At 51.3% G+C, this 14,354-nt stretch overlaps 1 protein-coding gene across 1 annotated transcript; it reads right to left on the reverse strand.

The window, feature by feature from the left end:
• Positions 1-1,149: 1,149 nt before the first annotated feature.
• Positions 1,150-1,716, reverse strand: LOC144608477 (E3 ubiquitin-protein ligase RNF183-like). Its single transcript, XM_078426282.1, has one exon. It carries the CDS (start codon positions 1,714-1,716, stop codon positions 1,150-1,152), a length of 567 nt encoding a protein of 188 aa, XP_078282408.1.
• Positions 1,717-14,354: the final 12,638 nt, after the last annotated feature.

Consider the following 14,354-nt stretch of genomic DNA (forward strand, 5'->3'; position numbering starts at 1 on the left):
GGTGTTAGAGGGTGGTGAATATGTGGAATTCATTGATTGAATGGGGGAGTAGACTCGATGGGCCGAATGGCCTAATTCTACTCCTATAACTTTGGAACTTGTGAGAAGGCTGTGGAGGCCAAGTCAATGGATATCTTCAAGGCAGAAATTGACAGATTTTTGATTTGTACAGGTGTGGGAAGAAGGCAGGAGAATGGGGGTGAGAGGGAAAGATAGATCAACCATGATGGAACGGCAAAGTAGACTTGACGGGCCGAATGGCCTCATTCTGCTCCTCGAACTTATGACGCTATGAGATGCATTTTCTCGCTGTTCAGACAAGCGTCTGTCCCCAAACACCGATCAAAACCCAATCACCCAGTTATTTCTGTGAGGTCAACTGGGTTGTCCTATTTGCTATATTACAACGTAACTACACACCCAGATCAGGTAAGTCATTGAGTCACACAGCGTGGAAACAGGCCCTTCGGCCCAACTTGCCCACCCTGGTCAACGTGCTGCAACTTTGTAAGCGCCCTTTATGGGAGTCTATTCGCATACCTTGGCATGGTGTGCAAGCAAAGAATTTCATTGTGACTTGTCACATGTGACAATAAAGTATTCAATTCAATGCCCCATCTACGCTAGTCCCACCTGCCTGTGTTTGGTCCATATCCCTCCAAATCTGTCTTATCCATGTGCCCATCTAATTATTTCTTAAACATTGGGATAGACCCTGCCTCAACTACCTCCTCCGGCAACTCGTTCCGTACACCCGCCACCCTATATGTGAAAAAGGTTTCCCCTCAGGCTCCCATGACATCTCGTCGCCCTTGGGTTGCCAACTGTCCTGTATTAGCAGGGACATCACATATTTTGGGCTACATCAGTTTGTCACGGTTGCCAACTCCCTCGCTCCCAAATACGGGACAACGGGTGACGACGTCATCGCCCCGCGCCCCACGTGACTTCGCCCGGCCGGCGGCCACGTGCTCCCGCTCCCCCAATGGCGGCCGCCCGGGCCGGGAGGGAGCACGTGACCGCTGGCCGGGCGAGGTCGCGCGGGGCGGCGACGTCACCCTCCGTCCCGTATTTGGGCGGGAGGCAGTTGGCAACCGTCGTCCGCCATTCACCTTGGCCAGGCGGGTCGTCGTGTGGAAGGTTCTCGGCTCAGCCCAGGTCCCAGAGTATCTTCTTGGTCCAGAAGAGGGAGATGACGAGGATGATGGTGATGCCGAAGATGACGATGAGGATGTAGGTGACGGTGCGGCATGGCGGGCTCTGGCAGCAGCGCCACATGGTGTTGTGTGGGAGTCTCTCGTCCATGGCGGGCGCGGCCTGTGTGCGGACGGGCAGCCCGTTCTCCCGCTCCACCTCCAGGCTCAGCGTGTAGACGGTGGGTCGGCGCAGCAGGAAGCTGGCCTTGCCTGGGCCCTTGTAGAAGAGGCGGCCATGGTCCAGGTAGACGTGCAGTGGCTGCAGCCTCATGCGGCTCAGGATGTCGCCGTTAGTGCGTAGGCCCGTCACCAGTTGCCCGGGGCCCAGGGGGGTAAGGTGGCGGCACAGTGGGCACGACATCGCAGGCTCCATGTCGGGCACTGAGGCCAAGCTCATGCGGGCCAGGCACTCCAAACAGAAGGTGTGTTTACACTCCAGGATCTTGGGCGTGCGGAACGCGTTGTCGTAAGGGTTCCAACACACGGCGCACTCACACTCTGACCCGTTACCCTCCAGCATGGTGATGCCCCCACCACCCTCACCCTCACCCTCCTCTCGCATACACCCCTCACTCACTCACCCACTCACTCACCCCTCACTATCACTCTCCCCCTCTCAACCTCTCCCCCCTCTCACTCACCCCCCCCCTCTCAACCTCTCCCCCCTCTCACTCACCCCCCCCTCTCAACCTCTCCCCCCTCTCAACCTCTTCCCCTCACTCACTCACTCACTCACTCACTCACTCACTCACCCCTCACTATCACTCTCCCCCTCTCAACCTCTCCCCCCTCTCACTCACCCCCCCCTCTCAACCTCTCCCCCCTCTCAACCTCTTCCCCTCACTCACTCACTCACTCACTCACTCACTCACTCACTCACCCCTCACTATCACTCCCCACCTCACTCACCCTTTCCCCTCACTCACCCTCCCCCCTCTCACTCACCCTCACCCTCCTCACTCTCCCCACTCACCCCCCTCTCACTCGCACTCACCCCCCCCCCCTCACTCTCCCCCTCACTCGCCTCTCCCCCTCCCTCTCTCCCCCTCACTCCCCTCCCTCACTCCCCCTCACTCACTCACTCACTCACCCACTCCACCCTCACTCACTCCTCACTCTCCCCCCTCTCTCTCTCTCTCTCTCACTCCTCTCTCTCTCCCCCCCTCTCTCTCACACAGCTGGGCTGGGCTGGGCTTCACATCTGGTCCTCAGTGTGAGAAGTTCACCGACTCAGGGTCTCAGTGCCTCTGGTCCCGGCCTCCAGCGCCCCTCGCCCCGGCCCGCAGCCTCCTTGTTAACCGGGACAGGTTCAACTTCACCAGCACGTCCAAAGTTTCTTTGCTCTTGATCCAAGCCGCCCTCGGCTGCAGAGCGGCAGCGACCCTCGGACTCCTTGCAGGAAGCCGCTCCGTCTACGCTCCGTCCTCTACCGCCAGCGCTGTCTCCGAGACTCGAGCAGCCGAGCAGCTTGAGTGCAAGTCTGGAGCAACAGGTTCTGCGGGTTTGGTGCGGGGAGGGTTCTCACCACAAGCTGCCTCCTCCCCTGCAGACAGGTTCATCAGAACCATCACCCCATCAATCACACGCCAGGGATACCCGAGATAGGCACAGAGTGCTGGAGTAACTCGGTGGGTCAGGCAGCATCTGTGGAGAACATGGATAGGTAATGTTTCACAGAGTGCTGGAGTAACTCAGTGGGTCAGGCAGCATCTGTGGAGAACATGGATAGGTAATGTTTCACAGAGTGCTGGAGTAACTCAGTGGGTCAGGCAGCATCTGTGGAGAACATGGAGAGGTGACGTTTTGGTCTCTAACTTCAAGTAACCTTTGCTTTCATTCTCTCTCGATCCCTACCCACCCTAGTTCTCCAACTAGTTTAACTGTCTTGATTAATTTTACTGTCTCATTAACTCATAAATGATAGGAGCAGAATGAGGCCATTTGGCCCATCAAGTCTACTCCACCATTCAATCATGGCTGATCTATTTTCACCCAGAGAGTTGTGAATCTGTGGAATTTTCTGCCACAAAGGCAGTGGAGGCCAATTCACTGGATGTTTTTTAAGAGAGAGTTAGATTTATCTCTTAGGGCTAACAGAATCAAAGGATATGGGGAGTAAGCAGGAAAAGGGTACTGATTCTGGATGATCAGCCATGCTCGAATTGAATGGCGGTGCTGGCTCGAAGGGCCGAATGGCCTACTCCTGCACCTATTGTCTATGTTTCTATATCTCCCTCTCAACCCCATTCTCTTGCCTTCTCCCCATAACCTCTGACACCCGTACTAATCAAAAATCTGTCTCTGCCTTAAAAATCTAAATTGACTTGGCCTCCACAGCCTTCTGTGGCAAGTAAACCTTCAAGTAACCCTGGCTTTCCCCCTCTGTCCCTCCACCACCCTAGTTCTCCGCCTAGTTTCACTGTCCTGATTAATTTTATTGTTTACATGCTCGTTATCACCTTCCCCTCAGCCAACAATGAACCATTCTACATTTCCGTGAACACCATCAGCTTTGATGTGTCGTTTTCACATCATACCCTTCATACCGTTCCGAGTCAGCATGGATTTACGAAGGGGAAATCATGCTTGACAAATCTACTGGAATTTTTTGAGGATGTAACTAGGAAAATTGACAAGGGAGAGTCAGTGGATGTGGTGTACCTCGACTTTCAGAAAGCCTTCGACAAGGTCCCACATAGGAGATTAGTGGGCAAAATTAGGGCACATGGTATTGGGGGTAGGGTACTGACATGGATAGAAAATTGGTTAACAGACAGAAAGCAAAGAGTGGGGATAAATGGGTCCCTTTCGGAATGGCAGGCAGTGACCAGTGGGGTACCGCAAGGTTCGGTGCTGGGACCCCAGCTATTTACGATATACATTAATGACTTAGACGAAGGGATTAAAAGTACCATTAGCAAATTTGCAGATGATACTAAGTTGGGGGGTAGTGTGAATTGTGAGGAAGATGCAATAAGGCTGCAGGGTGACCTGGACAGGTTGTGTGAGTGGGCGGATACATGGCAGATGCAGTTTAATGTAGATAAGTGTGAGGTTATTCACTTTGGAAGTAAGAATAGAAAGGCAGATTATTATCTGAATGGTGTCAAGTTAGGAGGAGGGGGAGTTCAACGAGATCTGGGTGTCCTAGTGCATCAGTCAATGAAAGGAAGCATGCAGGTTCAGCAGGCAGTGAAGAAAGCCAATGGAATGTTGGCCTTCGTAACAAGAGGAGTTGAGTATAGGAGCAAAGAGGTCCTTCTACAGTTGTACCGGGCCCTGGTGAGACCGCACCTGGAGTACTGTGTGCAGTTTTGGTCTCCAAATTTGAGGAAGGATATTCTTGCTATGGAGGGTGTGCAGCGTAGGTTCACTAGATTAATTCCCGGAATGGCGGGACTGTCGTATGTTGAAAGGCTGGAGCGATTGGGCTTGTATACACTGGAATTTAGAAGGATGAGGGGGGATCTTATTGAAACATATAAGATAATTAGGGGATTGGACACATTAGAGGCAGATAACATGTTCCCAATGTTGGGGGAGTCCAGAACAAGGGGCCACAGTTTGAGAATAAGGGGTAGGCCATTTAGAACGGAGATGAGGAAGAACTTTTTCAGTCAGAGGGTGGTGAAGGTGTGGAATTCTCTGCCTCAGAAGGCAGTGGAGGCCAGTTCGTTGGATGCTTTCAAGAGAGAGCTGGATAGAGCTCTTAAGGATAGCGGAGTGAGGGGGTATGGGGAGAAGGCAGGAACGGGGTACTGATTGATAGTGATCAGCCATGATCGCATTGAATGGCGGTGCTGGCTCGAAGGGCTGAATGGCCTACTCCTGCACCTATTGTCTATTGTCTATTGTCTATTGTCTAATATATTTAGTCTCCCTCCTGTTAGGTAACCTCTAAGTAAACCCCCTGCAGACTTCCCCTTCTCTCCCCTCCTCTCCCCTCCCTTGTTCCTTTGTACCTCATCTGTCATCCCCCCTAACCCCCCCCCCCCCCCTTGCTACTTTCCTCCCTCTGGCTTCACAATCCACAACTCTTCAAACCTGTCCCACACCTTCTGTTCCTATCTCTGGCCTTTGGGGTTAGCAAAAAAAGCCTCTCCCCTTATCCAACTTCCATCTCCTTCCCCCCCCCCCCCCCGCCCCTGATCCCATTCAGTCTGAAGAAGGGTCCCGACACAAAGCGTCACCCATCCTTTCTCTCTCCAGAGATGCTGCCTGAACCGCTGAGTTACTCCAGCACTTGGTATCTATCTTTGGTATATACCAGCATCTGCAGTTCCTTCCTAAATCTCTCTAGCCCTTAATCATTCCAATCTCTGCAACAATTTGAGTGTTTCCTGCACGCCCTCTATTGTCTGAAGATTATCACATTTACATTGAACCACTATGTTAGCCTGACATGCGATAGTAACATCAATATGCAAAAAAAAAACAATTATCTTCACCAAATTCCTGAAAACCTTTGCTGTAGGCCTTGTAAATACAGAGAAAATTACATTTGGAGTATTGCATGCCCCCATTACAGGAAGGATGGGGAGGCCTTGGAGAGGGTGGGTCGGAGGTTCACCACAACGCTGCCTGGATTAGAGGGCATTAGATACAGGGAGAGTGTGCAGAGGAGGTTTACCAGAGTGCTGCCTGGACTAGAGGGTTTCAGCTACATGGAGAGGTTGGATAGACTTGGATGGTTTTCTTTGGAACGTCGGAGATTGAGGGGAGACTTGATAAAAGTGTATAAAATTACGAGAGGCGTAGTAAGATGAACAGTCTGAACCTTTTTCCCAGAGTGGAAATGTCCAGCACTAGAGGGCACTAGAGGTTAGAGGGGAGAATGTGCAGGTGTTTCACACTGAGGGTGGTGGTGGCCTGGAACGCACTGCCAGGGGTGGTGGTAGAGGCACATGTAGAACGCATTGCCAGGGGTGGTGGTGGAGACCGATACCATAGTTGTGTTTAAGAGGCTTTTAGACAGGCACATGGAAGTGCAGGGAATAGAGGGATATGGGTCATGTGCAGGCAGGTGAGATCAGCGTAACTAGGCATCATGCTCTGCACGGACATTGTGGGCCGAAGGGTCCCGTTCCTGTGCTGTACTGGTCTATGTTCTAAAGCTGGCTCTGCACAATGCATCGACATAGACTGAGGGAGAGGACTGTTGGATGTGAACCATCTTGCACAGGGTTCACGTGTTATAGGAGTAGAATTAGGCCATTCGGCCCATCAAGTCAACTCCACCATTCAATCATGGCCAATCTCTGCCTGCTCATCCCATTTTCCTGCCTTCCCCCATAACCCTTGACACCTGTTCTAATCAAGAATTTGTCTATCTCTGCCTTAAAAATATCCCCTGACTTGGCCTCCACTGCCCTCTGTGGCAATGAGTTCCACAGATTAATGCGTTTAAAGTGAGGAATTCCTGGAGAAACTGCCTGATACAGGGGCAGCACGGTGGCACAGCGGTAGAGCTGCTGCCTCACAGCGCCAGAGACCTGGGTTCAATCCTGACTACGGGTGCTGTGGACAGAGTTTGTACGTTCTTCCTGTGACCGCGTGGGTTTTCTCCGGGATCTCTGGTTTCCACCCACACTCCAAAGATGTACAGGTTTGGGTACGTGTAGGTTAATTTGGCTTTGGTAAAAAAAAAATGTTAATTGTCTCTAGTGTGTAGTGTCTTCCCATCCCCTCCCCTCTCTGCGTTCCGCAGAGACCGTTCCCTCCGTAACTCCCTGGTCCACTCGTCCCTTCCTACCCAAACCACCCCAACCCCGGGCACTTTCCCCTGCAACCGCACGAGATGCAACACCTGTCCCTTTACCTCCCCCCTCAACTCCATCCAAGGACCCAAACAGTTTTTCCAGGTGAGACAAAGGTTCACCTGCACCTCCTCCAACCTCATCTATTGCATCCGCTGCTCTCGATGTCAACTTATTTACATCGGCGAAACCAAGCACAGGCTCTGCGATCGCTTCGCTGAACACCTGCGCTCGGTCCGCATTAACCAAACTGATCTCCCGGTGGCCGAGCACTTCAACTCCCCCTCCCATTCCCAGTCTGACCTTTCTGTCATGGGACTCCTCCAGTGCCATAGTGAGGCCCACCGGAAATTGGAGGAACAGCACCTCAAATTTCGCCTGGGCAATTTGCAGCCCAGTGGTATGAACATCGACTTCTCCAACTTTAGATAGTTCCTCTGTCCCTCCCTTCCCCTCCTCCTTCCCAGATCTCCCTCTATCTTCCTGTCTCCACCTATATCCTTCCTTTGTCCCGCCCCCCTGACATCAGTCTGAAGAAGGGTCTCGACCCAAAACGTCACCTTCCCGAGATGCTGCCTGACCTGCTGAGTTACTCCAGCATTTTGTGAATAAAACAATAAGGATACACCATTACGGTCTAAACATGTGGGTGAAAATAAACCCGAGCAAAAAAAAAACTACAGACTTTGGTTATTGAGGAGAACTATCGTGGAAAAAAGCTGTTTTTATGTCTGGCTGTGGCTGCTTTGACAGTCCAGAGTCGCCTTCCAGAGGGAAGTGCTTCAAAGAGTTTGTGGCCAGGGTGAGGGGGGTCAGAGATGATCGTGCCCGCTCGCTTCCTGGCCCTTGCAGTGTACAGTTCGTCAATGGGGGGAAGGTTGCAGCCAACAACCTTCTCAGCTGTGCGAACGATCCGTTGCAGCCTCCGGATGTCGTGCTTGGTGGCTGAGCCAAACCAGACCATGATGGAGGTGAGAACAGACTCAATGATGGCAGTGTAGAATTGGACCATCATTGCCTGTGGCAGATTGTGTTTCCTCAGTTACCACAGGAAGTACATCCTCTGTTGGGCCTTTTTGACTGTGGAGTCGATGGTGGCCCCCCATTTAAGGTCCTTGGAGTTCCAAGGAACTTAAATGACTCCACAGATGTGACTGTGGTGTTGTTGATGGTGAATGGGGGGAGGGGAGTGGGATCTCTTCGAAAGTCTACAATTAGTTCCACTGTCTGAGCATTGAGCTGCAGGTTGTTGCGATGGCACCAGGACGCCAGCTGTGTCACTTCCCCTCTGTAGGCAGATTCCTCCCCATCCTGGATCAGTCCAATCAGGGTAGTGTCATCCGCAAACTTGAGGAGCTTGACAGAGGAGTCTGTGGAGGTGCAGTCATTGGTGTAGAGAGAGTAAAGGAGAGGGCAGAGTACGCAGCCTTGCGGTGCTCCTATGCTGAGGGTCTGCGGGTCTGAGATGTGCTTTCCCAGCCTCACATGCTGCTTCCTGTCCGTCAGGAAGTTGATGATCCACTGACTGAGGGGTTCAGGCACAGTCAGCTGGGAGAGTTTGGAGTGTGGTAGCTCTGGCACAATGGTGTTAAAAGTAGAGCTAAGGTCCACAAACAGAATCCTGGCATATGTCCCCTTGCGGTCTAGGTGGTGGAGGATGAAGTGCTGGCCTAGATTGATTGCGTCATCCACTGATCTATTGGCCCTGTATGCAAACTGCAGGGGGTCCAGCAGGGGGTTTGTGATGTTTTCAGCTGGGCCAGCACAAGTCTTTCAAAAGTCTTCATGACTACAGAGGTCAGTGCGACAGGCCTGTAGTCATTAAGACCAGTGATCCTTGTCTTTTTGGGTACAGGGACAATAGTGGAGACCTTGAAGCAGGTAGGGACAGTGCAGGTTTGCAGGGACTGGTTGAAAATGTCTGTGTAGATCGGTACCAGTTCGGCACAGAGCTTGAGGGTAGAGGGAAATGATCAGCCATGATCACATTGAATGGTGGTGCTGGCTCGAAGGGCCGAATGGCCTACTCCTGCACCTATTGTCTGTTGTCTATCAACCTACAAACCTGCAAGTGTTTGGGACATGGGAGGAAACCGGAGCACTCGGAGAAAACCCACGTGGTCACAGGGAAAATGTGCAAACTCCCCACAGACAGCACTCGAGGCCAGGGTAGAACTGGGTGCCTGGCGCGATGAGGCAGCAGTTCTACCCGTTACACCATCATGCCGTCCCTCAGTTGCAACATCAAGGATGATCTGCATTCCATCCAGCTGTGGTAACCCCTCCAAGCTCATGTTTCAAGCATGCGCCTTGACGTAAGAGATGGGAACCTTGATCAAAGTGTTGGAGCAACTCCAAGAATGTGTCCACCTCTGACTCCAAAATATTCAAAGACTCTGCATCCTCCCTTCGAGAGAGACAAAGCCTCACAACCCTCTGAGAGAAAATATTTCTTCACCTTTGTCTTTTAAATAGTCATTGGTGATTCTAGATTCCCCCAAAGTGGGAATGTCCTCTCCAGAAGCAAGCTGCCGAGACCCCTCATCATCCAACACGATTCCATCATGTTCCTCCTCACCTAAACTCCTTCATTCAGGTCATGAGGAGAATAGTTTAGTTTGGCCTATCATTGTCATGTGTGCCAAAATACAGCAAAAAGCTTTTTTGTTGCGTGTTATCCAGTTAGCAAAAATTTGTCCAGTGTAGGGGAATCAAGAACCAGAGGACATGAGTTTAAGGTGAAAAGAGAAAGATTAAATAGGAACGTGAGAGGCAACTTTTTTACACAAACGGTGGTGGGTGCATGGAATGAGCTGCCAGAGGAGGTAGTTGAGGCAGGGACTATCATGACATTCTAAAAGACTCTTGGACAGGAACATGGATAGGACAGGTTTGGAGGGATATGGGCCAAACGCAGGCGGGTGGGACTAGTGTAGCTGGGACATGTTGGCCGGTGTGGGCAAGTTGGGCCGAAGGGCCTGTTTCCACGCAGTATCACTGTGACTATGATTCTAGCAGATAAAGGGCTAACCTGCGCAACCTTTCCTCATTCGATAGCTTGCCGATCCAAGTACCAGTCCACCTTCTCCCATCTGTTCCCAATACATAGACAAAAGGAACAGCACATTGAGGCAGTGGGACAGGACAGTGGGGCGGGACAGTGAGACACAGTGGGGCAGGACAGTGAGACACAGTGGGGCAGGACAGTGAGACACAGTGGGGCAGGACAGTGAAACACAGTGGGGCAGGACAGTGAGACACAGTGGGGCAGGACAGTGGGACACAGTGGGGCGGGACAGTGAGACACAGTGGGGCAGGACAGTGAGACACAGGGGCAGGACAGTGAGACACAGTGGGGCAGGACAGTGAGACACAGTGGGGCAGGACAGTGGGGCGGGACAGTGAGACACAGTGGGGCGGGACAGTGAGACACAGTGGGGCAGGACAGTGAGACACAGGGGCAGGACAGTGAGACACAGTGGGGCAGGACAGTGAGACACAGTGGGGCAGGACAGTGAGACACAGTGGAGCAGGACAGTGAGACACAGTGGAGCAGGACAGTGGGACACAGTGGGGCGGGACAGTGAGACACAGTGGGGGGGGCACAGTGGGGCAGGACAGTGAGACACAGTGGGGCAGGACAGTGGGACACAGTGGGGCGGGACAGTGAGACACAGTGGGGCGGGACAGTGAGACACAGTGGGGGGGGCACAGTGGGGCAGGACAGTGAGACACAGTGGGGCAGGACAGTGGGGCAGGACAGTGAGACACAGTGGGGCAGGACAGTGAGACACAGTGGGGCAGGACAGTGAGACAGTGGGGGGGGCACAGTGGGGCAGGACAGTGAGACACAGTGGGGGGGGCACAGTGGGACAGGACAGTGGGGGGGGGGGCACAGTGGGACAGGACAGTGGGGGGGGCACAGTGGGACAGGACAGTGAGACACAGTGGGGCGGGACAGTGAGACACAGTGGGGGGGCACAGTGGGGCAGGACAGTGAGACACAGTGGGGCAGGACAGTGAGACACAGTGGGGCAGGACAGTGGGGGGGCACAGTGGGGGGGGGGGGCACGGTGGTGCAGCGGTAGAGTTGCAGTAATTATCAGCCATGATTGAGTGGCAGAGTAGACTCGATGGGCCAAATGGCCTAATACTATCCGTATAACTTGTGAACTTGTGATTAACAAAAAGATCCATGTGACAGGTAGAAACGAGGAACTGCAGGTGCTGGTTAATTCACAAAAGTACACAGAGTGCTGGAGTAACTCAGAGGGTCAGGCAGCATCTGTGGAGAACATGGATAGGTGACGTTTCACAGAGTGCTGGAGTAACTCAGCGGGTCAGGCAGCATCTCTGGAGAGAAGGAATGGGCGACGTTTCGGGTCGAGACCCTTCAGATTTACAAGTCGACTTGCCTCTGATTCCATGGGCGACAGAGCAGCCCTGACCAGTGGAGGGCGACAGTGCACACTGGTTAATGGTCCAGTGATCGCCCAGAGCAGGGGAATGGAGGAGCAGAGGACCGAGGTTTAAGGTGAGGGGGGGAAAGATGTAATAGAAATCTGAGGGGCAACTTTTTCCCACACATGAGGGTGGTGGGAATATGGAACGAGCTGCCGGAGGAAGTAGTGGAGGCAGGGACTATCGGCTTGTTAAGTCTTCTTGTTGAGTTATTGTCAGTAACTCTTTTTCACCGAGCTCACAGCCAACAGCAGCCTGCTTCCTTTATCATCATTACCTTTTTGCAAATCTTTCATTCATTTAGAAACATAGAAAAATAGGTGCAGGAGTAGGCCATTCGGCCATGCTTTTCCCCATATCCCTTGATTCCTTTAGCCCTCAGAGCTAAATCTAACTCTCTATTTGTTTTATATCTCTCTACATCACTGGCTATATCTTTTGTTTCCCTTTCCCATGACTCTCAGTCCGAAGAAAGGTTCCGACTCAAAACATCACCTATCTCTAGAGAGAAGGAATGGGTGACGTTTCGGTTCGAGACCCAGGGTATCGACCCCAAACGTCACCCATTCCTTCTCTCCAGAGATGCTGCCTGTCCCGCTGAGTTACTCCAGCTTTTTGTGTCTACTCTCGCAATGTTTAAAAAACATTTAGACCGGTAGTGCGTAGGAAAGAACTGCAGATGCTGTTTTAAACCGACGATAGACACAAAAAGCTGGAGTAACTCAGCAGGACAGGCAGCATCTCTGGAGAGAAGGAATGGGTGACGTTTCGGGCCGAGACCCTTCTTCAGTCTGGTTAGTGATAAGGGAAATGAGAGATGTAGATGATGATATAGAGTTAAAGAACAATGAATGAAAGAAAAGCAAAAAAGTAACAATGATAGAGGAACTGTGAACTGTGAGGAAGATGCTATGAGGTTGCAGGGTGACTTGGACAGGTTGTGTGAGTGGGCGGATGCATGGCAGATGCAGTTTAATGTGGATAAGTGTGAGATTTTTCAGTCAGAGAGTTGTGAATCTGTGGAATTCTCTGCCTCAGAGGGCAGTGGAGGCCAATTCTCTGAATACATTCAAGAGAGAGCTAGATAGAGCTCTTAAGGATAGTGGAGTCAGGGAGTATGGGGAGAAAGCAGGAACGGGGTACTGATTGAGAATGATCAGCCATGATCACATTGAATGGCGGTGCTGGCTCGAAGGGCCGAATGGCCTACTCCTGCACCTATTGTCTATTGAAACAGGCCATTGTTTGCTGGGTGAAAATGTGACTTGGATGGGGAGGGATAGAGAGAGAGAGGGAATGCCGTGGTTACTTGAAGTTAGACAGGTACATGGATAGGACAGGTTTAGAGGAATAAGGGCCAAACGCAGGCAGGTGGGACTAGTGTAGATGGGGCATGTTGGTCGGTGTGGGCAAGTTGGGTGGAAGGGCTGAAGGGCCTGCTTCCACACTGTGTGACTCTACACTGGTTCGTGGGCACAATGATGAGGGACCTCTACATGCCACACGTGTCTGATGGTCACACACACTGGGGCAGGATCAATGACCTTCTCACCTGTTGCATTTTTACAGGCACATTTAATGCAACACACTACAAATAAACAGAATTTTCCTTGCTTCTACAATAAACTATCAGTGAGCTTCTGTTTTGTTTTTGCACAATATCGTTTTTTTAAATTTATTGAATTTTGTCTTTGTTTGATTAGTATATTATCTATGATGTTCTGTGTTTACAAATCTGTTGTGCTGCTGCAAGTAAGACCATTGTTCTGGTACAAATGTCAATAAAACACTCTTGCTAGTTTAGTTTACTTTAGAGATGCAGTGTTGAAGCAGGCCCCTCGGCCCACCTATTCCGCACCACCACGTACACTGGTTCCCCATCACTCGCACACTAGTTCTATCTTATACACTAGAGACAATTTACAGTAGCCAATTAACTTACAAACCCACACGTCTTTGTGATCTGGAAGGAAACTGGAGCATCTGAAGAAAACCCATGCGGTCACAAGGAGAACATGTAAACTCCTCACAGACAGCACCCAGTCAGAATTGAACCGGCGTCTCCGGAGCTGTGAGGCAGCAACTCTACCGCTGCATCACCATGCTGCCTGCTCCAAATACCTGATTTTTTTAATGATAAGGGAATTGAAGATTTGTGTCCTTTTATACGAATTACTGAAAGTTTAGTTTAGTTTAGAGATACAGTGCAGAAACAGGCCCTTCGGCCCACCGAGTCTACGTCAACCAGCAATCCCCGCACACTAACACTATTCTACACTCACTAGGGACAATTTACAGAAGTCAATTTACCTACAAATCTGTACGTCTTTGTGGAGTGTGGGGGAAAAACCGGAGCTCCCGGGGAAAACTCACATGGTCACGGGGAGAACGTACAAACTCCATACAGACAGCACCCGTAGTCAGGATCGAACCCAGGTCTCTGGCGCTGTAAGGCAGCAACTCTGTTCCTATGACTTGTGAACATGATCTCTAGTTAAACTGATCTAATTTGCCAGTACGTGACCTATATCCCTCCATTCCCTGCATTTCCATGTGCCTGTCTAAAAACCTCTTAAACACAACTATGGTATCGGTCTCCACCACCATCCCTGGCAATGCGTTCCAGGCCTCCACCACCCTCTGTGTAAAAACACTTGAACCACACTGACCAACATGTCCCATCTCCACTAGTCCTACCTGCCCGCGCTTGGTCCATATCCCTCCAAACCTGTCCTATCCATGTACCTGTCTAAATCTTTCTTAAACATTGGGATAGTCCGTGCCTCAACTACCTCCTCTGGTCCTCGATTCACCTGCTCTGGGCAAGATTTGCAGGATTTAGTGGGAACTGGCATTTCTCTGTCCAACCCGGCAAATGATATTGGATACAACACTGTTGGTTAAGAACGCAGATCAAACACAACACCTTAATGGATAATAA

The sequence above is a fragment of the Rhinoraja longicauda genome, chromosome 31, assembly GCF_053455715.1.
Source record: "Rhinoraja longicauda isolate Sanriku21f chromosome 31, sRhiLon1.1, whole genome shotgun sequence".
In the NCBI taxonomy this organism is placed as follows: Eukaryota; Metazoa; Chordata; class Chondrichthyes; order Rajiformes; family Arhynchobatidae; genus Rhinoraja; species Rhinoraja longicauda.

Bases quoted from the DNA above. Each gene is read 5' to 3' on its own strand.
- LOC144608477 (XM_078426282.1), bottom strand. From the start codon at position 1,716: ATGCTGGAGGGTAACGGGTCAGAGTGTGAGTGCGCCGTGTGTTGGAAC.